This window comes from Crinia signifera, chromosome 6 (genome assembly GCF_055691185.1).
Source record: "Crinia signifera chromosome 6, ASM5569118v1, whole genome shotgun sequence".
NCBI lineage: Eukaryota > Metazoa > Chordata > Amphibia > Anura > Myobatrachidae > Crinia > Crinia signifera.
The window spans coordinates 281,887,598-281,915,016 of record NC_139222.1 but is presented as its reverse complement, the minus strand read 5'-3'; the positions used below and the strand labels follow the sequence as shown (position 1 = coordinate 281,915,016).

General features: G+C 50.5%; 1 protein-coding gene across 3 annotated transcripts in view; it reads right to left on the bottom strand.

The window, feature by feature from the left end:
• Window positions 1-27,419, bottom strand: part of LOC146009438 (guanylate cyclase 2G-like) — a 123,944-nt gene that overhangs the window by 10,856 nt on the left and 85,669 nt on the right. For all 3 annotated transcript variants that reach the window (XR_014444671.1, XM_083149820.1, XM_083149821.1), the window contains 5 exons: window positions 19,989-20,060; window positions 2,175-2,343; window positions 1,741-1,896; window positions 1,299-1,476; window positions 473-613 (listed from right to left, as the gene is read on the bottom strand). Coding sequence is in view for 2 of the 3 variants with exons in the window: in XM_083149820.1 (XP_083005946.1) it covers window positions 473-613; window positions 1,299-1,476; window positions 1,741-1,896; window positions 2,175-2,343; window positions 19,989-20,060 (716 nt within the window). In the remaining variant the exon portion in view is untranslated. The remainder of the gene's footprint in view (window positions 1-472; window positions 614-1,298; window positions 1,477-1,740; window positions 1,897-2,174; window positions 2,344-19,988; window positions 20,061-27,419) is intronic.

Sequence of the window (27,419 nt, the reverse complement as noted above, 5' to 3'; positions counted from 1 at the left end):
AGCTGGCTCCACCTAACATGATGTGCCCCCCCCCCCCACCCACCCCCAGCTCAAAACGTGTCTGTGGCTCCTCTGCAGCGGCGTGCCTTGTTAAGAGGAATGTTCCACCTCAGTATTAAATGAACTTCCTTGGGCTATCTGTGTGAGGTTTGTATGTTCTCATTACATTTTGCGTGTGTGCCCCAGTTTCCGCCCAAAAATCTACTAATAGGTCAATTGGCTCCTAACTGCCATGTTGTGGACTGTATTTGAAAAATGACAGTTGGGGAGAATTTGATGCTACTTTGTCTCTTTCCACTTTATCACACTCCAAGGCGTTGGACATCTCCCCCTAGGTGTACGCTATGTAAATAACTGGTAATACTGTATATAAGGGATAATCTATGATCATATGCTATGGATATCCCCTGGAACCTGTATATAAAGAGATAACGTATTCTTGTTTATGCACTGCGCACATTGCGCTTGTTACCTTGGCAACATGGTTGACAACAGCTTGTCTGTCTTCTTCTTCTCCACCATCAGCTGGACCGTCCTCTCCTCCACAACCTCCTCCAGGTGATTGGCGTATTTCTCCAGCTTGTTCACCATATTATCCAAGATGCTGACGTGTCTGCGGAGAGACAGGGGTACAGATTGGATTGGTTGTGCTGGCCGGCGCTGGTGGTTGTGGTGGCACTGGCTGGTGGATCTGTACCCTGCATGTGCCAAGCGCTAATCGGGGACACCACAGCCACCTTTTAAGACTAAATGAACCTTCCCCCAGCAGTCCAGCTGAGCAGATCTATGTAGTGCATGACTGTAAGGGATCGGATGTGCGGCTGCACACTACATAGATCTGCTCAATCGCAATGCTGGTTATTGGTTATTGTTTTAAAAGTAAAAGTAGTTTCATATAATTAGAAATCTAATAGTTTTTAAACAGGATCAAATTGCACAATGAGTAGGGTATTTAACTGGAATGCAGCAGGTTATGGGTTTGAAGTCTAGTTATGGCAATCTATTTACTAAAAAGCTATTGTAACTGAAAAAAGAAGACCTCTCAAGTTTAATTATATCAATGTGGTATAGATAGTGTCCAAATCTTTAAAAAAAAGTGCAAGATGCGACCAAAACAAATCGTGTTTATGAACAAGCCCCTCAGTTACAATATTTCTATGCATATTTATCGCATAGGAACATCCGTTTACCCAAACTGACAAAAGTGCTGTTCTCTACATCTGCAAAATGAATTTAATCTCAGTAAGAATTCTGATGACATCATAGCAGAGAATAAGTGACATAAGCAGCTGCCTCACCCTTCCGGGCTGGCTCCTCGCAGGCTCCTCTTTATGGATACAAAGGACGGGCGCCTCTCCGGGTTCTCGTCCCAGCACATTTTCAGCATGGAGATGATCCGCTCGTTACACTTCTCTACTGATAAGGAAGGCCTCATGGGCGCAGCCGAATTTGGGGCTATGATTCTGCGGATAACCTCTGCAATATACATATTTTTCTGCTTTTAATGAATATTGTCTTACGGTCTGAAAAAAACTTTGCTTTTCCCTATAATTTCAGTGTAAGAGTAAAAGATGTCTCTAACATTTGTGGGCTGCATGCAAAAGCAAATGGTATTTACCCTGCACAGAAACAATATACGTTTGATCTCCGAACATAGCAACATGGTTTGTTCCAGACGCAAAGTTGCTTTTCTGCTTAACTTACAAACATGAATGAGGCCCGCTTTACCCAAGGTTTTACCGTGTGGCTCCATGTTATAGTCCTGATAAGGTCCGTCCTCGCTGTTGCATATGAGTTCCTTCATGACGATGGCGAAACTATACACATCGCCCTTCTGGGTGCCCTGGAACGGGAACCTTCCCATCCGCAAGAGCTCAGGAGCCGTCCAGTACAGATCTATAGACAGACAGACAAAAAATAATCATTAAGTCATAGGGGTAAGTTCTGTTGATTATTAAGTTCTTATTTATTTAGCACCTTCTAGAACAGAGATTAAATCTGATTGGTTACTATGGGAAACAGCCCATCTTCAATAAAACGCCCATTTTAGAAAATTGACTAGATTAAGTGTCAAAGGGAGACCAAAAGTAGATATCTCCGATATAGATTTCCCATAATCCTTACTTGTAACTGATAACTGGATCGGTCCCGTCCTGTGGACCCGTGCTTCCTACCTGAGTAGATGACATGTTTCGCTGTGATATCTCGTAACGTTGTCCCGTGTTTGAACTCCCATAAGGCGAAGCCGGAGAGTTTCACCTGCATGCGCCCGTCCACCAGGCAGTTGGTGGGCTTCAGGTTTCCATGGGAGGTCAGCGGACTGTTGTGTAGGAATCCCATCCCCTGGTATAGAGAGTAGGGATCAGACAAATATAGCTCCGCCTACCATTGTACTGCGTGTCTGGTGTGTAGGAACCCCATCCCCTGGTATAGAGGAGTCAGAGTAGGGATCAGACAAATATAGCTCCGCCTACCATTGTACTGCCTGTCTGGTGTGTAGGAATCCCATCCCCTGGTATAGAGAGTAGGGATCAGACAAATATAGCTCGGCCTACCATTGTAAAGCGTGTCTGGTGTGTAGGAATCCCATCCCCTGGTATAGAGAGTAGGGATCAGACAAATATAGCTCCGCCTACCATTGTACTGCGTGTCTGGTGTGTAGGAATCCCACCCCCTGGTATAGAGAGTAGGGATCAGACAAATATAGCTCCACCTACCATTGTACTGCCTGTCTGGTGTGTAGGAATCCCATCCCCTGGTATAGAGAGTAGGGATCAGACAAATATAGCTCCGCCTACCATTGTACTGCGTGTCTGGTGTGTAGGAATCCCATCCCCTGGTATAGAGAGTAGGGATCAGACAGATATAGCTCCACCTACCATTGTACTGCCTGTCTGGTGTGTAGGAACCCCATCTCTTGGTATAGAGGAGTCAGAGTAGGGATCAGACAAATATAGCTCGGCCTACCATTGTACTGCCTGTCTGGTGTGTAGGGATCCCATCCCCTGGTATAGAGAGTAGGGATCAGATAAATATATCTCCGCCTACCATTGTACTGCATGTTTGGTGTGTAGGGATCAGACAAATATAGCTTCGCCTACCATTGTACTGCCTGTCTGGTGTGTAGGAATCCCATCCCCTGGTATAGAGAGTAGGGATCAGACAAAAATAGCTCCGCCTACCATTGTACTGCGTGTCTGGTGAGTAGGGATCCCACCCCCTGGTATAGAGAGTAGGGATCAGACAAATATAGCTCCGCCTACCATTGTACTGCGTGTCTGGTGTGTAGGAATCCCACCCCCTGGTATAGAGAGTAGGGATCAGACATGTATAGCTCCGCCTACCATTGTACTGCGTGTCTGGTGTGTAGGAATCCCATCCCCTAGTATAGAGAGAGGGGATCAGACAAATATAGCTCCGCCTACCATTGTACTGCGTGTCTGGTGTGTAGGAATCCCATCCCCTGGTATAGAGAGTAGGGATCAGACAAATATAGCTCCGCCTACCATTGTACTGCGTGTCTGGTGTGTAGGAATCCCACCCCCTGGTATAGAGAGTAGGGATCAGACATGTATAGCTCCGCCTACCATTGTACTGCCTGTCTGGTGTGTAGGAATCCCATCCCCTGGTATAGAGAGTAGGGATCAGACATATATAGCTCCGCCTTCCATTGTACTGCCTGTCTGGTGTGTAGGAATCCCATCCCCTGGTATAGAGAGTAGGGATCAGACATATATAGCTCCGCCTACCATTGTACTGCGTGTCTGGTGTGTAGGAATCCCATCCCCTGGTATAGAGAGTAGGGATCAGACAAATATAGCTCCGCCTACCATTGTACTGCCTGTCTGGTGTGTAGGAATCCCATCCCCTGGTATAGAGAGTAGGGATCAGACAGATATAGCTCCGCCTACCATTGTACTGCGTGTCTGGTGTGTAGGAATCCCATCCCCTGGTATAGAGAGTAGGGATCAGACATATATAGCTCCGCCTTCCATTGTACTGCCTGTCTGGTGTGTAGGGATCCCACCCCCTGGTATAGAGAGTAGGGATCAGACATATATAGCTCCGCCTTCCATTAGACTGCCTGTCTGGTGTGTAGGAATCCCATCCCCTGGTATAGAGAGTAGGGATCAGACAAATATAGCTCCGCCTACCATTGTACTGCGTGTCTGGTGTGTAGGAATCCCATCTCCTGGTATAGAGAGTAGGGATCAGACAAATATAGCTCCGCCTACCATTGTACTGCCTGTCTGGTGTGTAGGAATCCCATCCCCTGGTATAGAGAGTAGGGATCAGACATATATAGCTCCGCCTTCCATTGTACTGCCTGTCTGGTGTGTAGGAATCCCATCCCCTGGTATAGAGAGTAGGGATCAGACATATATAGCTCCTCCTTCCATTGTACTGCGTGTCTGGTGTGTAGGAATCCCATCCCCTGGTATAGAGAGTAGGGATCAGACATATATAGCTCCGCCTTCCATTGTACTGCCTGTCTGGTGTGTAGGGATCCCACCCCCTGGTATAGAGAGTAGGGATCAGACATATATAGCTCCGCCTATCATTGTACTGCGTGTCTGATGTGTAGGAATCCCATCCCCTGGTATAGAGAGTAGGGATCAGACATATATAGCTCCGCCTACCATTGTACTGCGTGTCTGGTGTGTAGGGATCCCACCCCCTGGTATAGAGAGTAGGGATCAGACATATATAGCTCCGCCTACCATTGTACTGCGTGTCTGGTGTGTAGGAATCCCATCCCCTGGTATAGAGAGTAGGGATCAGACATATATAGCTCCGCCTTCCATTGTACTGCGTGTCTGGTGTGTAGGAATCCCATCTCCTGGTATAGAGAGTAGGGATCAGACAAATATAGCTCCGCCTACCATTGTACTGCCTGTCTGGTGTGTAGGAATCCCACACCCTGGTATAGAGAGTAGGGATCAGACATATATAGCTCCGCCTTCCATTGTACTGCCTGTCTGGTGTGTAGGAACCCCATCCCCTGGTATAGAGAGTAGGGATCAGACATATATAGCTCCGCCTACCATTGTACTGCGTGTCTGGTGTGTAGGAATCCCATCCCCTGGTATAGAGAGTAGGGATCAGACAAATATAGCTCCGCCTACCATTGTACTGTGTGTCTGGTGTGTAGGAATCCCATCCCCTGGTATAGAGAGTAGGGATCAGACAAATATAGCTCCGCCTTCCATTGTACTGCCTGTCTGGTGTGTAGGAATCCCATCCCCTGGTATAGAGAGTAGGGATCAGACATATATAGCTCCGCCTACCATTGTACTGCGTGTCTGGTGTGTAGGAATCCCATCCCCTGGTATAGAGAGTAGGGATCAGACATATATAGCTCCGCCTCCATTGTACTGCCTGTCTGGTGTGTGGTAATCCCATCCCCTGGTATAGAGAGTAGGGATCAGACATATATAGCTCCGCCTACCATTGTACTGCGTGTCTGGTGTGTAGGAATCCCATCCCCTGGTATAGAGAGTAGGGATCAGACATATATAGCTCCGCCTATCATTGTACTGCGTATCTGGTGTGTAGGAATCCCATCCTCTGGTATAGAGAGTAGGGATCAGACAAATATAGCTCCGCCTTCCATTGTACTGCCTGTCTGGTGTGTAGGAACCCCATCCCCTGGTATAGAGAGTAGGGATCAGACATATATAGCTCCGCCTTCCATTGTACTGCCTGTCTGGTGTGTAGGAACCCCATCCCCTGGTATAGAGAGTAGGGATCAGACATATATAGCTCCGCCTTCCATTGTACTGCCTGTCTGGTGTGTAGGAATCCCATCCTTTGGTATAGAGAGTAGGGATCAGACAAATATAGCTCCGCCTACCATTGTACTGCGTGTCTGGTGTGTAGGGATCCCACCCCCTGGTATAGAGAGTAGGGATCAGACATATATAGCTCCGCCTACCATTGTACTGCGTGTCTGGTGTGTAGGAATCCCATCTCCTGGTATAGAGAGTAGGGATCAGACAAATATAGCTCCGCCTACCATTGTACTGCATGTCTGGTGTGTAGGGATCAGACAAATATATCTCCGCCTACCATTGTACTGCATGCCTGGTGTGTAGGGATCAGACAAATATAGCTCCGCCTACCATTGTACTGCGTGTCTGGTGTGCAGGAATCCCACCCCCTGGTATAGAGAGTAGGGATCAGAGATATATAGCTCCGCCTTCTATTGTACTGCCTGTCTGGTGTGTAGGAATCCCACCCCCTGGTATAGAGAGTAGGGATCAGACAAATATAGCTCCGCCTACCATTGTACTGCGTGTCTGGTGTGTAGGAATCCCATCTCCTGGTATAGAGAGTAGGGATCAGACATATATAGCTCCGCCTTCCATTGTACTGCCTGTCTGGTGTGTAGGAACCCCATCCCCTGGTATAGAGAGTAGGGATCAGACATATATAGTTCCGCCTTCCATTGTACTGCCTGTCTGGTGTGTAGGAATCCCATCCTTTGGTATAGAGAGTAGGGATCAGACAAATATAGCTCCGCCTACCATTGTACTGCGTGTCTGGTGTGTAGGGATCCCACCCCCTGGTATAGAGAGTAGGGATCAGACATATATAGCTCCGCCTATCATTGTACTGCGTGTCTGGTGTGTAGGGATCCCATCCCCTGGTATAGAGAGTAGGGATCAGACATATATAGCTCCGCCTACCATTGTACTGCGTGTCTGGTGTGTAGGAATCCCACCCCCTGGTATAGAGAGTAGGGATCAGACATATATAGCTCCGCCTACCATTGTACTGCGTGTCTGGTGTGTAGGAATCCCATCTCCTGGTATAGAGAGTAGGGATCAGACATATATAGCTCCGCCTTCCATTGTACTGCCTGTCTGGTGTGTAGGAATCCCACCCCCTGGTATAGAGAGTAGGGATCAGACAAATATAGCTCCACCTACCATTGTACTGCGTGTCTGGTGTGTAGGAATCCCATCCCCTGGTATAGAGAGTAGGGATCAGACATATATAGCTCCGCCTACCATTGTACTGCGTGTCTGGTGTGTAGGAATCCCATCCTTTGGTATAGAGAGTAGGGATCAGACAAATATAGCTCCGCCTACCATTGTACTGCGTGTCTGGTGTGTAGGAATCCCATCCCCTAGTATAGAGAGTAGGGATCAGACATGTATAGCTCCGCCTACCATTGTACTGCGTGTCTGGTGTGTAGGAATCCCATCCCCTGGTATAGAGAGTAGGGATCAGACATATATAGCTCCGCCTACCATTGTACTGCCTGTCTGGTGTGTAGGAATCCCATCCCCTGGTATAGAGAGTAGGGATCAGACATATATAGCTCCGCCTACCATTGTACTGCGTGTCTGGTGTGTAGGAATCCCATCCCCTGGTATAGAGAGTAGGGATCAGACATATATAGCTCCGCCTACCATTGTACTGCCTGTCTGGTGTGTAGGAATCCCATCCCCTGGTATAGAGTAGGGATCAGACATATATAGCTCCGCCTACCATTGTACTGCGTGTCTGGTGTGTAGGAATCCCATCCCCTGGTATAGAAAGTAGGGATCAGACAAATATAGCTCCACCTACCATTGTACTGCGTGTCTGGTGTGTAGGGATCCCACCCCCTGGTATAGAGAGTAGGGATCAGACATATATAGCTCCGCCTATCATTGTACTGCCTGTCTGGTGTGTAGGAATCCCATCCCCTGGTATAGAGAGTAGGGATCAGACATATATAGCTCCGCCTATCATTGTACTGCCTGCCTGGTGTGTAGGAATCCCATCCCCTGGTATAGAGAGTAGGGATCAGACAAATATAGCTCCGCCTACCATTGTACTGCGTGTCTGGTGTGTAGGGATCCCACCCCCTGGTATAGAGAGTAGGGATCAGACATATATAGCTCCGCCTACCATTGTACTGCGTGTCTGGTGTGTAGGGATCCCACCCCCTGGTATAGAGAGTAGGGATCAGACATATATAGCTCCGCCTATCATTGTACTGCGTATCTGGTGTGTAGGAATCCCATCTCCTGGTATAGAGAGTAGGGATCAGACAAATATAGCTCCGCCTACCATTGTACTGCCTGTCTGGTGTGTAGGAATCCCATCCCCTGGTATAGAGAGTAGGGATCAGACAAATATAGCTCCGCCTACCATTGTACTGCGTGCCTGGTGTGTAGGAATCCCATCCCCTGGTATAGAGAGTAGGGATCAGACATATATAGCTCCGCCTTCCATTGTACTGCGTGTCTGGTGTGTAGGAATCCCATCCCCTAGTATAGAGAGTAGGGATCAGACATATATAGCTCCGCCTACCATTGTACTGCCTGTCTGGTGTGTAGGAATCCCATCCTTTGGTATAGAGAGTAGGGATCAGACAAATATAGCTCCGCCTACCATTGTACTGCGTGTCTGGTGTGTAGGAACCCCATCCCCTGGTATAGAGAGTAGGGATCAGACATATATAGCTCCGCCTTCCATTGTACTGCGTGTCTGGTGTGTAGGAATCCCATCCCCTGGTATAGAGAGTAGGGATCAGACATATATAGCTCCGCCTTCCATTGTACTGCCTGTCTGGTGTGTAGGAATCCCATCCTTTGGTATAGAGAGTAGGGATCAGACAAATATAGCTCCGCCTACCATTGTACTGCGTGTCTGGTGTGTAGGAATCCCATCCCCTGGTATAGAGAGTAGGGATCAGACATATATAGCTCCGCCTACCATTGTACTGCGTGTCTGGTGTGTAGGAATCCCATCCCCTGGTATAAAGAGTAGGGATCAGACATATATAGCTCCGCCTACCATTGTACTGCGTGTCTGGTGTGTAGGAATCCCATCCCCTGGTATAGAGAGTAGGGATCAGACAAATATAGCTCCGCCTACCATTGTACTGCGTGTCTGGTGTGTAGGAATCCCATCCCCTAGTATAGAGAGTAGGGATCAAACATGTATAGCTCCGCCTACCATTGTACTGCCTGTCTGGTGTGTAGGAATCCCATCCCCTGGTATAGAGAGTAGGGATCAGACATATATAGCTCCGCCTACCATTGTACTGCGTGTCTGGTGTGTAGGAATCCCATCCCCCTGGTATAGAGAGTAGGGATCAGACATATATAGCTCCGCCTTTCATTGTACTGCCTGTCTGGTGTGTAGGAATCCCATCCCCTGGTATAGAGAGTAGGGATCAGACATATATAGCTCCGCCTACCATTGTACTACCTGTCTGGTGTGTAGGAATCCCATCCCCTGGTATAGAGAGTAGGGATCAGACAAATATAGCTCCACCTACCATTGTACTGCGTGTTTGGTGTGTAGGGATCCCACCCCCTGGTATAGAGAGTAGGGATCAGACATATATAGCTCCGCCTATCATTGTACTGCCTGTCTGGTGTGTAGGAATCCCATCCCCTGGTATAGAGAGTAGGGATCAGACAAATATAGCTCCGCCTACCATTGTACTGCGTGTCTGGTGTGTAGGGATCCCACCCCCTGGTATAGAGAGTAGGGATCAGACATATATAGCTCCGCCTATCATTGTACTGCGTATCTGGTGTGTAGGAATCCCATCTCCTGGTATAGAGAGTAGGGATCAGACAAATATAGCTCCGCCTACCATTGTACTGCGTGTCTGGTGTGCAGGAATCCCACTCCCTGGTATAGAGAGTAGGGATCAGACATATATAGCTCCGCCTTCCATTGTACTGCCTGTCTGGTGTGTAGGAATCCCATCCTTTGGTATAGAGAGTAGGGATCAGACAAATATAGCTCCGCCTACCATTGTACTGCGTGTCTGGTGTGTAGGAACCCTATCCCCTGGTATAGAGAGTAGGGATCAGACAAATATAGCTCCGCCTACCATTGTACTGCGTGTCTGGTGTGTAGGAATCCCATCCCCTGGTATAGAGAGTAGGGATCAGACATATATAGCTCCGCCTTCCATTGTACTGCCTGTCTGGTGTGTAGGAACCCCATCCCCTGATATAGAGAGTAGGGATCAGACAAATATAGCTCCGCCTACCATTGTACTGCATGTCTGGTGTGTAGGAATCCCATCCCCTGGTATAGAGAGTAGGGATCAGAAATATGTTAGAAAGCAGCGCCCTGCGTCTGTCTCCATACACTGGTTAGTGGGCAGCCTACAGACTGCCTTGTCCCCCTGCAGCCACTGTAGCTAGACGTCACCCTGAGTGACAGCTTACATAGCGAATAGCAGGTGCAAAGCCCCCTGAACCTGCTGGCAGCGTTTCCTTCTTGTCGGGAAGTGATAGTGTGTGTGCCTCAGCGTGTGAGCGTGTATGTTCCATCCTCCATGCTGGCTTGCAGCTCCACGTGCACCGGAGCGCGTAAGAACAAGTCCTGCTGTACTCCCGTTACAAGCGTGTCCCTTACTCAGGGAGATCCGTCATCTGTGGCAGTAGCGTTACTGGGAGAGATACCGCCAGCGTAAACCAGTCATTGCCATTAACCCTGCACAAGTTGAACGGAGCAGATAAGTAACACCTGTAAATGTGATTCCTGCACCAGTTGTATTACATGTGAAGTTAACCACTGAAGTACCGTTATATACTGCAAGCTTATCACTTGAATAAATCTCAAGCTGGTTACATCTTCTAAGTGTGTCGTCTAACAACCACACAGCACGAATATATAGACACTCTGCCAATAGGTTATGGGCCCAGCACGTCACGTGCGCGAAGATTAACCCCCTAAAGACCAAGTGCTAGCGCAGTACATAAAAGAACACAAAGAAATATTTCTAAATTGCCATTTGTGGAAGAGTTAACGAGAATGCACAGTACAGGGCATAGCATGAACTTTCCAAAACTCAAAGGCTCAGAGAATTACACTACATGGAAGTTCGCTATGGAAATGCAGCTTAAAAGGGAGAAGCTATGGAAGGTCACAATAGCCCCAGGAGATAGTCCAAACCCAGAAGAGGTAGACAAGGCCATCGGCACAATAGGCCTGGCTGTGGAGCAGCATGTTTATTCTACAATCTGTGGGAAAGAGTCCGCTAAGGACATGTGGACAACTCTACAAGGTGCTTATAAGAATAAAGGCCTAATGAGGAGAATAAGTCTGAGACGCACACTGTATGGAACAAAGTTGAATGCATGCAAGGACATGAACGATTACATTGATAAAATACTATCGATAGCTCAGCAATTGGCATGTGTAGGAGCAAAAGTGGATGAGGAAGAAGTGGCGATGGTAATGCTGCAGAATTTGACAGAAGAATTTGACTAGCACTAGTAGAGGTGTGCGAAATAGAAAGCATACCTGAAATAGAAAATACCGAAGAGGGAAGCGAACCAACAAACAGGGCTTCCGTAAGAAGCAACAAGGGCATACCAGCCAGAAGGTATGAGGAAGAATATGCGAACATTGTTTTCAGTGAACCTCAGAGTATTCGAGAAGCGAAAGCGTGCAGTGATTGGGCGAAATGGAAATCTGCAATAGACACAGAGCTATCAGCACTGAAAGAGAACAACACTTGGACCATAGTAGATAGGCCAAGCAACCGCAAGACAGTCAAAAACAAGTGGGTCTTCTGCAAGAAGTTAAATTCGGACGGAGAAGTTGCCCGTTACAAAGCCCGTCTTGTTGCTAAGGGATACACACAGAGATCCGGAATTGACTATGGGGAGATATACTCACCAGTTGCAAGGTATAACACTCTTAGATTAGTAATTGCAGTCGCCACCTTACAAGACTTACTGCTATACCAACTAGATTTTGACTCAGCGTTCCTGAATGGAGAACTGGTTGAAGAAATCTATATGGAATCGCCAGATCATTATAATGAGGATGAGCTTCAGACAGAGAAAGTGTGTCTTCTGAAGAAATCCATATATGGCCTAAAGCAGAGTGGTCGTTGCTGGTACATAAAAAATTGGACGCAGTACTACTTGAAATGAATTTTATTAGATCAGAGACTGACCACTGCCTTTATCACAAAACTCTGGGAGAAAAGTTGTTCATCATAGCAGTCTATGTGGATGATATACTTATAGCAGGTCACGAAGATCACATTACAAGTGTGAGAGATCAACTAAAGCAGAGATTCAAGTTGAAAGACTTAGGTCCAGCCAATCATCTGTTGGGAATGAGAATTGTTCAAAACTTGCAAAAGGGAACAGTCACAGTCGACCAACAAATGTACATCGAGGCAACAATCTTGAAGTATGGGATGGCAGACTCCAAGTCAGTAAATACACCAATTGACAAGAGCATCAAGATGACAAAAGGTATGTCACCAACCACACAAGAAGAGGTAGAGGAAATGCAAGATGTTCCTTACAAGAACGTGGTTGGAAGTCTTATGTATGCAAGTATTGGAACCCGTCCAGACATCACTCATGCAGTCAGTCGGGTGAGCCAATTTGCAATAAATCCTGGAATGCAACACTGGACCGCAGTGAAGAGGATTCTGAGATACCTAAAAGGTACAAGTTCCTTGAAATTAAAGTTCGCCAAGACAAGCAACTCAAATTTGAAAGTCTTCTGCGATGCCGACTGGGGAGCAGATGAAGATGATCGGCGTTCCCATACCGGTTACCTGTTCACATTGGCTGGGGCAGCAGTTAGTTGGGCGAGTAGAAAACAACCAACCGTTGCTCTCTCAACAACTGAGGCCGAATACATGGCTCTTACAGAGACATCAAAGGAAGCACTCTCCATCAAAGAGACTTTGTGTGAGTTAGGTCTACTTTATGAAGAAGAGACTATCAGCATCGCATGTGATAACAGGGGAGCAATAGATCTTTCCTGTAGTACCAAGCACCATGGAAGGTCGAAACACATCGCGATTAGACACCACTTCATCAGAGAACTAGTGGAGAACAAGTCCATCGATGTCGAATACATTGCAAGTGAACAGAATGTCGCTGATATGCTTACAAAAGGACTGTCGACAAACTTGCTTATTAAGTTCGTGAAGGACTGTGGACTTGTCTAAGTTCAAAATGTTGATTTGAAGTTTTGATGTTCTGAGTGTCTTTCTCTCTAACCATATTTTCGGTTACAGGTATAACAAAGGACAAAGTATTGTATTAAGTTCTTTTATGTAGCCGAAGACAGCCTTGAGCGAGGGGGAGTGTTAGAAAGCAGCGCCCTGCGTCTGTCTCCATACACTGGTTAGTGGGCAGCCTACAGACTGCCTTGTCCCCCTGCAGCCACTGTAGCTAGACGTCACCCTGAGTGACAGCTTACATAGCGAATAGCAGGTGCAAAGCCCCCTGAACCTGCTGGCAGCGTTTCCTTCTTGTCGGGAAGTGATAGTGTGTGTGCCTCAGCGTGTGAGCGTGTATGTTCCATCCTCCATGCTGGCTTGCAGCTCCACGTGCACCGGAGCGCGTAAGAACAAGTCCTGCTGTACTCCCGTTACAAGCGTGTCCCTTACTCAGGGAGATCCGTCATCTGTGGCAGTAGCGTTACTGGGAGAGATACCGCCAGCGTAAACCAGTCATTGCCATTAACCCTGCACAAGCTGAACGGAGCAGATAAGTAACACCTGTAAATGTGATTCCTGCACCAGTTGTATTACATGTGAAGTTAACCACTTAAGTACCGTTATATACTGCAAGCTTATCACTTGAATAAATCTCAAGCTGGTTACATCTTCTAAGTGTGTCGTCTAACAACCACACAGCACGAATATATAGACACTCTGCCAATAAAATATAGCTCCGCCTACCATTGTACTGCGTGTCTAGTGTGTAGGAATCCCATCCCCTAGTATAGAGAGTAGGGATCAGACATATATAGCTCTGCCTACCATTGTACTGCGTGTCTGGTGTGTAGGAATCCCATCCCCTGGTATAGAGAGTAGGGATCAGACAAATATAGCTCCGCCTACCATTGTACTGCGTGTCTAGTGTGTAGGAATCCCATCCCCTAGTATAGAGAGTAGGGATCAGACATATATAGCTCTGCCTACCATTGTACTGCGTGTCTGGTGTGTAGGAATCCCATCCCCTGGTATAGAGAGTAGGGATCAGACAAATATAGCTCCGCCTACCATTGTACTGCGTGTCTAGTGTGTAGGAATCCCATCCCCTAGTATAGAGAGTAGGGATCAGACATGTATAGCTCTGCCTACCATTGTACTGCCTGTCTGGTGTGTAGGAATCCCATCCCCTGGTATAGAGAGTAGGGATCAGACATATATAGCTCCGCCTACCATTGTACTGCCTGTCTGGTGTGTAGGAATCCCATCCCCTGGTAAAGAGAGTAGGGATCAGACAAATATAGCTCCGCCTACCATTGTACTGCGTGTCTGGTGTGTAGGGATCCCACCCCCTGGTATAGAGAGTAGGGATCAGACATATATTGCTCCGCCTATCATTGTACTGCCTGTCTGGTGTGTAGGGATCCCACCCCCTGGTATAGAGAGTAGGGATCAGACAAATATAGCTCCGCCTACCATTGTACTGCCTGTCTGGTGTGTAGGAATCCCATCCCCTGGTATAGAGAGTAGGGATCAGACATATATAGCTCCGCCTACCATTGTACTGCGTGTCTGGTGTGTAGGAATCCCATCCCCTGGTATAGAGAGTAGGGATCAGACATATATAGCTCCGCCTACCATTGTACTGCCTGTCTGGTGTGTAGGAATCCCATCCCCTGGTATAGAGAGTAGGGATCAGACAAATATAGCTCCGCCTACCATTGTACTGCGTGTCTGGTGTGTAGGGATCCCACCCCCTGGTATAGAGAGTAGGGATCAGACATATATAGCTCCGCCTATCATTGTACTGCGTATCTGGTGTGTAGGAATCCCATCCCCTGGTATAGAGAGTAGGGATCAGGCATATATAGCTCCGCCTACCATTGTACTGCGTGTCTGATGTGTAGGAATCCCACCCCCTGGTATAGAGAGTAGGGATCAGACATATATAGCTCCGCCTACCATTGTACTGCGTGTCTGGTGTGTAGGAACCCCATCCCCTGGTATAGAGAGTAGGGATCAGACAAATATAGCTCCGCCTACCATTGTACTGCGTGTCTGGTGTGTAGGAATCCCATCCCCTGGTATAGAGAGTAGGGATCAGACAAATATAGCTCCGCCTACCATTGTACTGCGTGTCTGGTCTGCAGGAATCCCACCCCCTGGTATAGAGAGTAGGGATCAGACATATATAGCTCCGCCTTCCATTGTACTGCCTGTCTGGTGTGTAGGAATCCCATCCCCTGGTATAGAGAGTAGGTGTGACACCCCGACCTGCAATATTCCCAGGAGCTGGGAAAGTGTACGCTGGGTTGCTAGGCAACCACAGCGCAGTGAGAGCCCCATCCAAAACTGAAGGGGTTAACGTGAAGGCGGGAAAACCTGTCCCCAGGCTGATTGACAGCCACCGCGGGGACGAATGAGGAGAGAGGAGAGGAGGAGCCAGGAGGTCAGAGGTGCCGGAAAGAGGAGAACAGCGGGCGCGTCCCAGCGGAAGGGGAGCTGACTGAGAGGAGACGGAGGACAGCGTGGTGCCCCGACTGAGGGAGAAGACAAGTGAGAGGAGAAGAGCGACGCGAGAACGGGACGCAGTCCGGGCGGAAGACAGCTGATGCCGCAGCAGCACCGAGAGGACGCTGCGAAGCTGGAGAGCAGCCAGAGAGCGAGACCCAGTAAAGAGCCCAGCAGAGCAGGAGCGTGCGGCTGAGTGCGGCAACGCTGCCATAGCAGCGCCCACACTAGCAGCCCTCCTGGAGGAAGAGGACCGGCGCCAGTCGACCCAGACGCCAGGGGACCTGATCGCGATGGGCAGGAGCCTGCACCTTGCTCCTGACGCCAGGTACCCCCCGGGCTGGTCACCCCCTGGCCTGTCTCCCTGTGTCCACTCCCTGTCACAAACGCAAATTACCCTATCGGGCACCCCCCTTACTGGCCAGCGGACTATGGTTATTATAGGCCACCCAATAGGGTGAGGACAGCCACCACCTACGTCTGATTCATCCAAGGGACACCCAGCAGGGTGAGGACGGCCCAATCCATTATTTGCAGCACCAAGGAGCCCTACGTGAGCCTCCCTAAACTAGGGGTATCAGCCCTCTATTCAGCTTATCTTTATTTAAAGGCTGCTTAAGAGTGGAAGAGTCATTACTGTTACTGTCCCTACATATAATGGAGAACCCTGCCATCTTGTGGCCGAAATTCATATTGCCAGGAGCCAACTTATATTCTTATTCAAAGGTACGAAATTCACCCCGGGAACAGCATCCTAGATTGTACACCTAGGAGGGACTCGTTCAGGACAGTGTTAATTAGATACGTTTATGGTCACATTGTGTGTCTCCTATTGCTTGTATTTTATCTGCATTATGTTTCATGTATATCGTTATCCCATCTATTAGGTGGCTAGATCCACACAAGGTTTGTAGCATCGCGAGTGAAGGCATCCTCTCCTCTGAACCTGAGTTATGGCCGCAGGAGGTGTGTCCACACTCTCCAGTGACGCGGGAGTTCCGCAACGTATTTGAATGTGAGATTTTGTCCATTGGAAGCAGTAACCTGCTAGGCGGGTGTACGGCCAGTATTGCAGTGTTAGGCTGATTAGGCCGTTTACAGTCTTGAAATACTTGACAATTGTTTACTCCTTTCTTTTCACTAAATAAAACGCAAACAGTTGTATCTGCTGAACGCCTTGCTTGAGTTCTTAGGCGGCGCGGTCCCTGCAGCCGACGAGGAGAAGAATCGGTGCGGAACCACGAGTTCCAGCAACTCAAGGTAAAACATACACCCCTGCCGTTGGCGTGTCATACTTGGCGTCAGACCGAACAGGATACGAGTCGGCTGAGAGAACAGTCAAGCAAGGAAGATGGAGCAGCAAGCCGCACAACCGGTGGTACAAGCACCGGCGCAACCAGCTGCGCCACCACAAGGCGGAGGGATACCAGCACCCGGAGGTGAACAACAAGGACAAGCCGTTGCTGCACCAACCACCCCAATCACACTTCCGTACTATTTTGGGGCGTCATGGTTACCCAGCTACAGTGGAGACAAAAGGAAGGCGCCGGGAACCACATTGGAGGAATTCAAGAGGGGGATGGAGTCAACAAGCTTATTGTACACCCTACAAGAACAACAGAAGGTTCAGATTCTGATAGGACAACTAACGGGATCTGCTCTCCGGGAGGTCAGATCATGGGCACCGAACACAGAATGACAGTAGCACAGATACTGAAGAAGCTATCCACCACCTTTGAGACGCGAAGTCTCCCAGAATTAAAATTGAAGTTGTACGGAAGGAAGCAACGAGCAGGCGAGACGTTACGGGATTATGCTCTCAGCCTAATAGAATTAAGTAAGGCAATACAAGCCGTCGATCCAGAGGAAATGAGGAACGTGGACGAGACACTAGTAGTCCAGCTGATCGAAGGGACCAGACAAGAGAACATACGGGCGCAACTGAGGTTGTTGCGAAGACAGATGGCGGGCGTAACCTTCGCCGACTTCAAGGACGCTGCTCTTGGGGTAGTCGGGACGCAAGAAGAGGAAGAGGAATACCCCGAACTGTTGGGATTCCGTGAACAGCAGTACCCACGGAGAGCCCCCCCTACAAGCCCAGAAGGGGCAAAGAAGGACAGAGACACGGTCATGCAGGCTGCACAGAACCTGCCAGATGACCAGTTCAAGATGTTACAAAAACAAATAGAGAACGTGAGGCATGGCCGACATACAGAGGGAAATGCGCCAGCGACCCAGAACACCAACGTACAACGAGAGAGAACCCGGGCAGCGGGCCGAAAGCCGCAGGGAAGCGGGCAACCGGTGGGACACCCCCAGCAAAAACGGCCGCCGGAGCACTGACCGATTCGATGGGCAAGGGCGCCCCATCTGTAGACGGTGCCAGGAACCGGGGCACGTGGAACGAAATTGCTACCGTCCGGAGCCTTTAAACTTCAACACCCCGAGGCCAGGGCCCGAACCTCGGGGAGAACAACGGGAGTAGACCCAGACCCGGAGGATTGGTGGGCCCAATATGTAAGAGAATGCCCGAGGACCAAGGTGTGGATCAACGGAATAGAAACAGTAGCCATGATCGACACCGGGTCGCAAGTATCGATGATACAATTACCCACCCTTCAAAAATATTGGGGGAAAGAAGTACCATTTAGATCGCCCCCCACGCAAGTGTAAGTGGTTGCTGCCAACGGCCGAGAGGTCACCTGCAACGGGGACTGAGGATCGGACGAACGCATTTACCCAGACAGGGGTTTTTGGTGATCACCTGCGGGAAAGGGAAGGTTTCCCCCATCATCCTGGGCATGAACATCCTAAGACATTGCCCAGAAGAGCTTATGGCGACGCTAAAGCAGGAACAAGTTAACCCGGATCAGGCTGAGGAGGTAACACTGCAGCACATCATCTGCGTCCAGAGGAGCCAGGTGGTGAAGAAGGTGCCAGCCACCCGGGCACAAGGAACTGTCAAATGGTTTAATGTCCGAAGAGGATATGGCTTCATTGAACGGAATGACACGAAAGATGATGTTTTCGTCCATCGGACGGCCATAAAGAGAAACCACCCGCAGAGGTTCCTGCACAGTGTCGAAGATGGCGAGATGCTGGAATTCGATGTGGTAGAAGGAGAAAAGGGTGTCAGAGCGATAGATGTGACGGGCCCAGGTGGGGTACCCGTGAAAGGAAGCCGGTTTGATCCTGACAGGCGCCGTGGCCGCAGGCGTTTTCACCGGTGCCGAAGCGGGCGCAACCGCACTAACCCCGACGCCCCCTCCCGCTTACCGTACTGCGTGTCTGGTGTGTCAGCACAACATTTGAAAACACATGTTGACCTTTTCATGTATTTACTTTTTCCATGTCGCCCTTTTGATTTGTTTCAACATTTTGTCAATGTGGGCCTGGTGTGTGTCAACTCTTTTGGTGTTGACTCAAACCCAGCGCCTGTAACATGGCAGTTAGGAGCTGGTTGGCTGGTTCTTTGTTTCCATCCACTGTATCTCTCACTCCAAGGCTTAGTAAATAGGGGTGACATGGAGGGGAGAGACAGATAGGGGTGACATAGAAGGGAAGGGAAGACAGGATTGACATGGAGGAGATGAGCAGACAAACAGGGGTGACACAGAGGGGAGGGGCAGTCAGACAGGGGTGACACAGAGGGGAGGGGCAGACAGGGGAGACATAAAGGGGAGGGGCAGGCAGACAGGCGTGACAGAGGGGAGGGTCAAAAAGGTTTGACATGGAGGGGAGAGGCAAAAAGGGGTAACATGGAGGGGCAGACAGGGGTGACATGGAGGGGAGGGGCAGACAGACAGGGCTGACACAGAGGGGAAGGGCAGACAGACAGGGGTGACATGGAGGAGAGGAGCAGGCAGACAGGGGTGACAGAGGGGAGGGTCAAAAAGGGGTAACATGGAGGGGAGGAGCAGACAGGCAGGGGTTACATGGAGGGGAGGGGCAGACAGACAGGGCTGACACAGAGGGGAGGGGCAGACAGACAGGGGTGACATGGAGGGGAGGGGCAGACAGTCAGGGGTGACATGGAGGGGAGGGGCAGACAGACAGGGGTGACATGGAGGGGAGGGGCAGACAGACAGGGGTGACATGGAGGGGAGGGGCAGACAGACAGGGGTGACATGGAGGGGAGGGGCAGACAGACAGGGGTGACATGGAGGGGCAGACAGACAGGGGTGACATGGAGGGGAGGGGCAGACAGACAGGGGTGACATGGAGGGGAGGGTCAGACAGAAAGGGGTGACATGGAGGGGAGGGGCAGACAGACAGGGGTGACATGGAGGGGAGGAGCAGACAGACAGGAGTGACATGGAGGGAAGGGGCAGACAGACAGGAGTGACATGGAGAGGAGGGGCTTGCAGACAGGTGTGGCACAGGGAAGGGGCAGACAGTCAGGGGTGATATGGAGAGGAGGGGCTTGCAGACAGGGGTGGCACAGGGAAGGGGCATGCAGACAGGGGTGGCATGGAGGTAATATTATACTGACTGTGGGTTTCTGGAATGTAACAGTGGGAGACAGAAGGATACTCACATTAACTATGTCATAGGCAAAGGACAGCTTGAAGACCCAGTCCAGTTCTATGTCATTATTCTGTAATACATCCTGATGGTGAGAGGGTACAGCACACCGTTAACTACACGTATGTTACTTGTGTGTAATATGAAACACGGAACGCTCTTTCCCACTACAGCTATAGGGAACAACCACTGTAGAAAAGCATGGTGTGTATATATATATACAAACAGTTTCTGGGGTAGAAGCAGCACTCCAGCCTTGAAAGAAATAGTGCTTTAATAGGTCACAGCAAACAGCAACGTTTCAATACATAGTGTATTTTCCTCAGGCTAGTGAATCAAACAACATACTGACCTTTTATAACAGAACCGCGTCTCATCAGCGGCGTGGACGCGGGGACTCACTGACGCTCACCAGTGACGTCAATCACATCAGCCGCACTGCGGCAACATAGTGTACAACGGTTACCATGGTGCTAACGAACCACGCTCCATTAAAGAGACATGGTACTACATAATATGCAGTGCTGGTAGTGTTACATTAAACAAATAACAGGACAATACACGAGCACAATACATAAACAAATATAAAGACAGTACTGATTGACCAGGCGGGACTACAATATATCTAAGGTTACTAGACAGATAGGGTGACATTCTATGGGATGAGATAAATGCGCATGTTTTTTTCGCGCACCACATCGCCGCTATTCGCACTTTTCCAAATCGCACTTTTCAGTCATAATTCGCATATTTAATGTGATGCGCTTTGGAGGCTGAAAAGTGCGAAGAGGTGCGATTTGCGGCGAAGAGGTGCGATTTTAAGTCACAAAAAAGTGCGATTTCTTCCGCCGGTCATGTGCGAATTTTGGACCAACCGGAGTGCGATTTACAAAACTGTCTTCGCATGACTAAGAACCCCCCAACCTATTGGCCCACCTCTGTCCCCTCCATTATGCATCACACCCCCTATATAAAGGGGCATTGGTGCCATTTCACTCTTTGATAGGAAGTAAGGAGCATGGAGACGAGCAGGTGCAGTGTGAGCAGAGGAAGAGGTGTTGGTGGCAGAGTGAGGAGTGGCAGAGGGAGCAGTGGCAGAGGGATAGGGTTACCACCTTTTTGTGGAGAGATTCCCGGACAGTGGCCCGCCTCTTGACACACCCACTGCTCCACCCATGTCCCGCCCCCAGCTCCGCCCTTTGACCCGCCTTATGTTGATTTTTTTTAACCTTTGCTTCAATTTCATTCTTGATTTTGCATACCATAATGCCAGTTACATGTTACATCATACACAGTAATACCCATTACACGTTATGCCAGACACTGTGATGCCCATTACATGTTACGCCATACACCGCAATGCCCATTACATGATATGCCAGGACTGAAAAGTTTTTTGGAAAGGAGGGATAACACAGACAGTGCACGCCGTAGGCACGCAGCAAAAATTTTCAACATAATGCTGATTACACGTCACACACCCATTACATAGCATATAAAATGCCATAGTATATCACATGCCATAATGCCCATTACATGTTATGCCACACACCATGATGTCCATTACACAGTATGCTTATTACTTGTTATGCCAGAACTGAAATTTTTCTAAGATAGGGACAACACGGACACCATAATGCCGATTACCCATCACACACCCATTGCATAGTATATCACATGCCATAATGCCCATTACACGTAATGCCACACAGCGTGATGCCTATTATATGTTACGCCATACACCCCAATGTCCATTACACAATATGCCAGGACTGAAAAAGTTTTTTGTAAAGGAGGAACAATACAGACAGTGCGGCAAAAATTTTCAACATAAAGCCATTTACACGTCACACACCCATTACATAATGTACAAAATGGCACAGTATACCACATGCAATAATGCCCATTACATGTTATGCCACACACCATGATGCCCATTTCACATTATGCTTATTACTTGTTATGCCAGGATAGAATTTTTTCTAAGATAGGGACAACACGGACACCGTAATGCTGATTACACATCACACACTCATTACATAGTATACCACATGCCATAATGCCCATTACACATTATTCCATACACTGGGATGCCCATTAAACATTATGCCAGGACTCAATAATTTTTTCTTAACAAGGGGCAATGTAGACAGTGGACGCCGGAGGCTCAGGCCAAAAATTTACACCGTAATGCCTATTAAACGTCACATGCCCATTACATTTTATACCACTTGCCATAATGTACAATACACGTTATGCCAGGGCTTGACAAATTATTTTTCTAAATAGGGTCAACAGGGACAGTGCGCGCCGGTCACACATTATACCACATGCCACACCGTGGGATGCGGTCAAAATCACAGCGGTCGGAATCTGGACGGTCGAAATACCGACACCGGAATCCCGACCGACGCAATGCTGGCACTTTCACCCTCTATGGGTGTCCACGACACTCATAGAGAGAGAATAAAATAGTGTGCCAAGCGTAGCTAGGCACCGGGCCCACTGCGTGTTGAGCACAGCGAGCCCGCAAGGAGGGGGCGATCAATGCCCCCCTCTTGTTGGCATTTCATACTGAATCCCACACCGTAATGACCCGGATCATCGGCGGTGTAATTGGGACACGCTGTGTCCCTTTACACGGGACTTCTACCCAGGTCCTGACCTGGGTAGAACACGGCCAGGACCTGGGTAGAGGGCGGTGTAAATGGGTACGACGGGTCATCCGACCCGGCTCCATTTACATCAATGGGGAACGTCCAATCTGCGGACCACAGCGTCCGCAGGTTGGACGGGGGGGGGGGGGGGCGGCACAGACAGCCTGCGCTGCTGTCTGCTATACACTGCAGACAGCAGCAGCGGCAGCGAAGGAGGTGAATGGATGCCTGTGTCCATTCTATTCACCTCCTGGGGGACGCACGGGGACTGGGAGCAGTCCAGCACATCACCTTAGTGCCGGGCTTGCCCCCAGCGCAGCGGTCCGGGTCCCAGAGGCGGGGATCGGCGATTGGAGATGATGTCATCTCCAAGCGGGGATCGGCGCTTGGAGATGATGTCATCTCCAAGCGCCGGCGGATCTGGAACCGCCACGCCGGGAGGGGGCGATGTAAACGGGACAAAACACGCACCAGGCTTGATCCTGGGTCCAAAAAGCTGGGTGCGACCCAGCGTTTTGGTGTAAAAGAGGTATTAGTTATCTGCAAGAAGAGAGCACTCTAGAACAGAAGAACCCCCCCTTCCCCCCCCAGTAACACAATCCCTTTAGCAATAACCCCCCCCCCCCCCCCAAATCAGGCAGATCATCAACTCCCCCTAGCCCCAAACAGTTCCCCCTAATAGGTCATCTCCCCACATCATAGAATAGACCTCTCCCATTCAGAAATATTGACTGCATCTAGTAATCCAATTTTCGCTTCCTCCCCTTACTAAATAGTCCACCTCCAGCACAGACCGATCAACTCCCCCACCACCTTTCCTCCCTCCCCATATTCACACACAGTAAAACTTTTTTTTACACTCACAGCGGGTGCCGGTCGTGGGCTGTGTGCTCAGCTGCTGGCTGCTCTCTGCCCGGTTGCGGACTGCACTGGTGTCCTGGCGCCACACCACACCGCCACACCACGTCCAGCCAGGCAGCACTCGAGTGGCAGGTCACAGGTCATATGGTGGCCGCAGCCCGCAGGAGGAGCTGGCGGATGAGTGACACACTCACACTGTCTGTGTGTCCCGCCTCCTCCCAGCCAGCCAGAGCCGCAGCTGAGTGACTGTGTCATCACAGCAGACACTGAAGGAGGAGTTAGGAGTAGGAGGACGGTGAGATCTGATCTGTGTCACTCATCACCGCCCCGCGACCCTACCGCCCTCCCTCGGCTTCCTCACGTGGGTCACAGGCGGCTGGGTATGTAAATAAATGTCATGTTGTCAGTCTCACTGAATGTGACTGACTGTGTGTATGGGATGGCCACCCGCATCATAGATGGTGGCGGTGCCGGGCGGGGGGGATCATCAATTACCGGACAAAGTATAGTCCGGGGCAGCCACCCTTCCGGACTCCGGACGCCGGTCTCAATTACCGGACTGTCCGGAGTAATCCCGGACGGGTGGTAACCCTACAGAGGGAGCAGTGGCAGCAGCCAGACAAGTGGGAGAGCCAGCAGTGTGGCAGGCAGCATGGCCACAGCAAGGGCAGCCCCACACCAGGCCCTGGCCGTCCAGCCCCAGCAGGAGGAGGTGAAGGATCCGCTGGCATCCCCATCCTACAGCCAGGACCTTGACCATACCCCACACCAGCTGCAGGAGGGCCACATGTCAGAGGTGGAGGAAGATGGTGGTGAGGAGGAGGAAGACACTGGCATGGAGGAGGAGGGCTACATGGCTGGAGTTGAAAATGAGGAGGAGGAGGAGGAGGAGGAGGAGGAGGTGGAAGCTGGCCGCACAAAAAGTGGCCGAAAGGTCCGCTTTTCCTATGAGGAAAATGCAGCACTTGTCCGGGCTATCCTGCCAGTGTTTGACCGTTTGCTTGGCAAATCTCACCACAAGACCACTGCACAGCGCAAAAGGGCTATGTGGAAGGACATCACCCAGGCGGTGAACGCTGTCAGTCAGCACAAGCGCCTGGTCCGCAATGTGAAAAAGAGATTCAACGACATCAAATGGCAGTTGAAAAATAAAATGGCCATGGAGTTGGAGGAGGCCACCAAGACTGGAGGAGGAAGCCCCACCACTGTGTGCTACACTTCGTATGAGGTGAAGCTGAAGCGCATCATACCCCCTGAGGTCCTGCCTGGCATGCACGTGGCGGATACCGATAGGCCACAAACGCCATCTAGAGCTGGTAAGTGTGACCACATGCAATCTTAAACATACATGCCAATGTATTATAACTGTAATGTTCACTTGTATTGTTATGCTAAGTAAAGTGCTGCTGTGGAACTACATAGCCCAGCAAGGTCGTGCACAAGAAATTGCCTGCTACTACTTGTAAATTGCTCATAATGCTGGGCCTTGTAGTTCCACAACTGCCCATATTGATTAACACTGTAACATTCTTTCTAGCAGCCTAACATGTATGTGGCCAAAAACCCAGAGGTGTACTGGTGGTTTAGCTGCCATGACTACATACCACAGATTCTCCAATAGTTGTCATGTGTACAATAGTTTAATAATAATCTTTAAAAAAAATCTTTGGGTTTAAACAAAAAAAAAGGTGGTAAAGAAAGAGAACCGAGGGCTGATTAAGCTAGAGGTGCCATAAACTGCTGAAGGAATCCCAGATGCCTGCACTTTAAGTTGTGTTTGTTAAGGGGGCTATGATGCTGCAGCAAATAGCCAATTAGGGAGCAGGGGAGGAGTTACTGCAGTTAGGAATAGCCAGAGGGTCAGGTGATCTGCCTCTCTGGTCCGAATTTCCTGGCTGTAAGGTGTGTTCAGAACCCCCTCCTGTACAACTACTTTGATTCTGCTTGATTTCCTTATATCCCTCATAATCCTCACATCTCCTCTTTCTTTATATATCTCTCTCCTCTCTCTCCCCTATCTCACTCTTTTCCGGGGTTCTGACAGCCTTCTCTGTCCCTGCAGCGTGCTCCTCAGCAGTACGGCCTAGTTATGCCGCGCCCACGTAGATCGCGCAACCCACCCGCCCGTTACCTGGATCAGGGCTCCCCCTCTGATCCTGCCCCGGCTGGCGGCGAGCCGGCTGGGCGGGGAGGCAGAGCGGCGGCGAGACCGGGTGCGCGGCGGGGCGCAAGGGGGGCCGCGTCATCGGCTGATGACGCGGTCACCCGCGGCGTTAGGCCGCGACCGCGCAGGGTGGTTAGTGCGCCTGCCGGGGGTAGCGGAGGCTCCCCTGGGGGCAGCGCGGGTCCCAGGAGAGGCACCAGGTCGAGGGGGAGTTCAGCAGGGCACGCGATAGGCGCTCCCACAGTGCGGCAAGATGGCCGCCGGGCTACAGCAGCGCGCAGCGTTCCACAGCAGGCCCAGAGTGCTTGCACTCCTCCAGCATCCAGGAGACCAGCGGGGAGGGGGGCGCAGGGAGCTCCTGCCATTACCAGCATAGCGCTTGATGGAGCTACAGCTCCACTGCCAGCAACCCCACGGCGCCTGCCGGCGGGGCCCCCCATGACTCCCCTGCAGAGAGCTAGAAGAAGGTGGCTCAGCAGGGCCCGCCTGTTGCCACAGGGCCATAGGCCATCACAGGGTGTGGAGTCTAACATCGCTGCTCCAGCCCCTCCCCCTGCGCAGACGTCTTCACCGGCTGTTGACATGGCTGTGGTGCGACAGCTAGTGGCTATGCTGACACCGCAGGCGGGTCAGCTGCCGGCACCACCCACCGGGACAGGACTGGGGTCCCTTCCCCCCCGCTATCCCTTCTGCTGGTAGTATGGCTGACGGAGGGCCTGCTGCTCACGTGATGGCTGCCCTTGGTTTTTCACCCGCGGCAACGGGTTCCATTCCTTCCGCGGTCCCGGGCCCAGCAGTGACACCGCAACGGCTGGCGGGTGTCGAGGCAGCAGGGCCGACAGAGGTGGCCGGTCCTTCGGGGTCCACAGGAGCGTCCACAGCAGGAGCTGTTCCAGGTGGGTCCTCTAGCACACACAAAAAGCGCAGGCGTAGACGTTCCCATACCTCCTCGTCATCGGGGTCCGAGTCAGTGACGTCCGGTGAGGAAGGGGGTCATAGGTCCAGACGCAGGCACCGCCGTTCTGGGAGACGCCGCAGGCGATCCCAGTCCTCTAGCGGTGACTCAGGCTCCCCGCTGTTCCCCAGGGGACAGGTAGTACATTGCGAAAATACCGCGGTGCTGAGAGGCCTGCGGCGTAGCGTCAGGGACCGCATCAGGGAGGGCAAGTACGTGAGCTTTTTCACCATGACTGCCCAAGATGAGAAAGATTATCGCGCAGCTAAGCGCAGAGGGGGCATAGGGGAGGCTGCTTATTGCACGTACCAGAGGTGGCAAGTGGGACTATTCATGTTCGCGGCTTGCTATTTGGAAACCAGGCCCCAGGAACATATGAATGTGATAAGGTACATTCACATGATGCATGCCATGTACATGGATGATGGCGAGAGCGTATGGCGGGCCTATGATGAGCAATTCCGGCGAAAGCAGTCGGGTTGCGAGATCATGGCTCTCGGGGCCAAGGATGTCGAGGTCTGGATGGGTAAGAAGCCATCGGCTTCGACCACCGCGACTGCTGCATCCGCGGCCCCGGCAGCGCCGGCGGTCCCGCGCAGGGGCCCTTCGTCCTTTCGCGGGGGCGCAGGTGGAGGGCAGGCAGCTGGGAGATGCTTTGCTTTTAATGGGGCAGGATGCGCGGCGGGTGCTCGCTGCAGATTTAAACATCAATGCTCCAAGTGCTGGGGAGGGCACTCGGTCAAGGACTGCCCGCGCTCCAAGCAATCAGGCGGGGCTACCAGGAATAATGCCGGAGCAGCCCCGGCT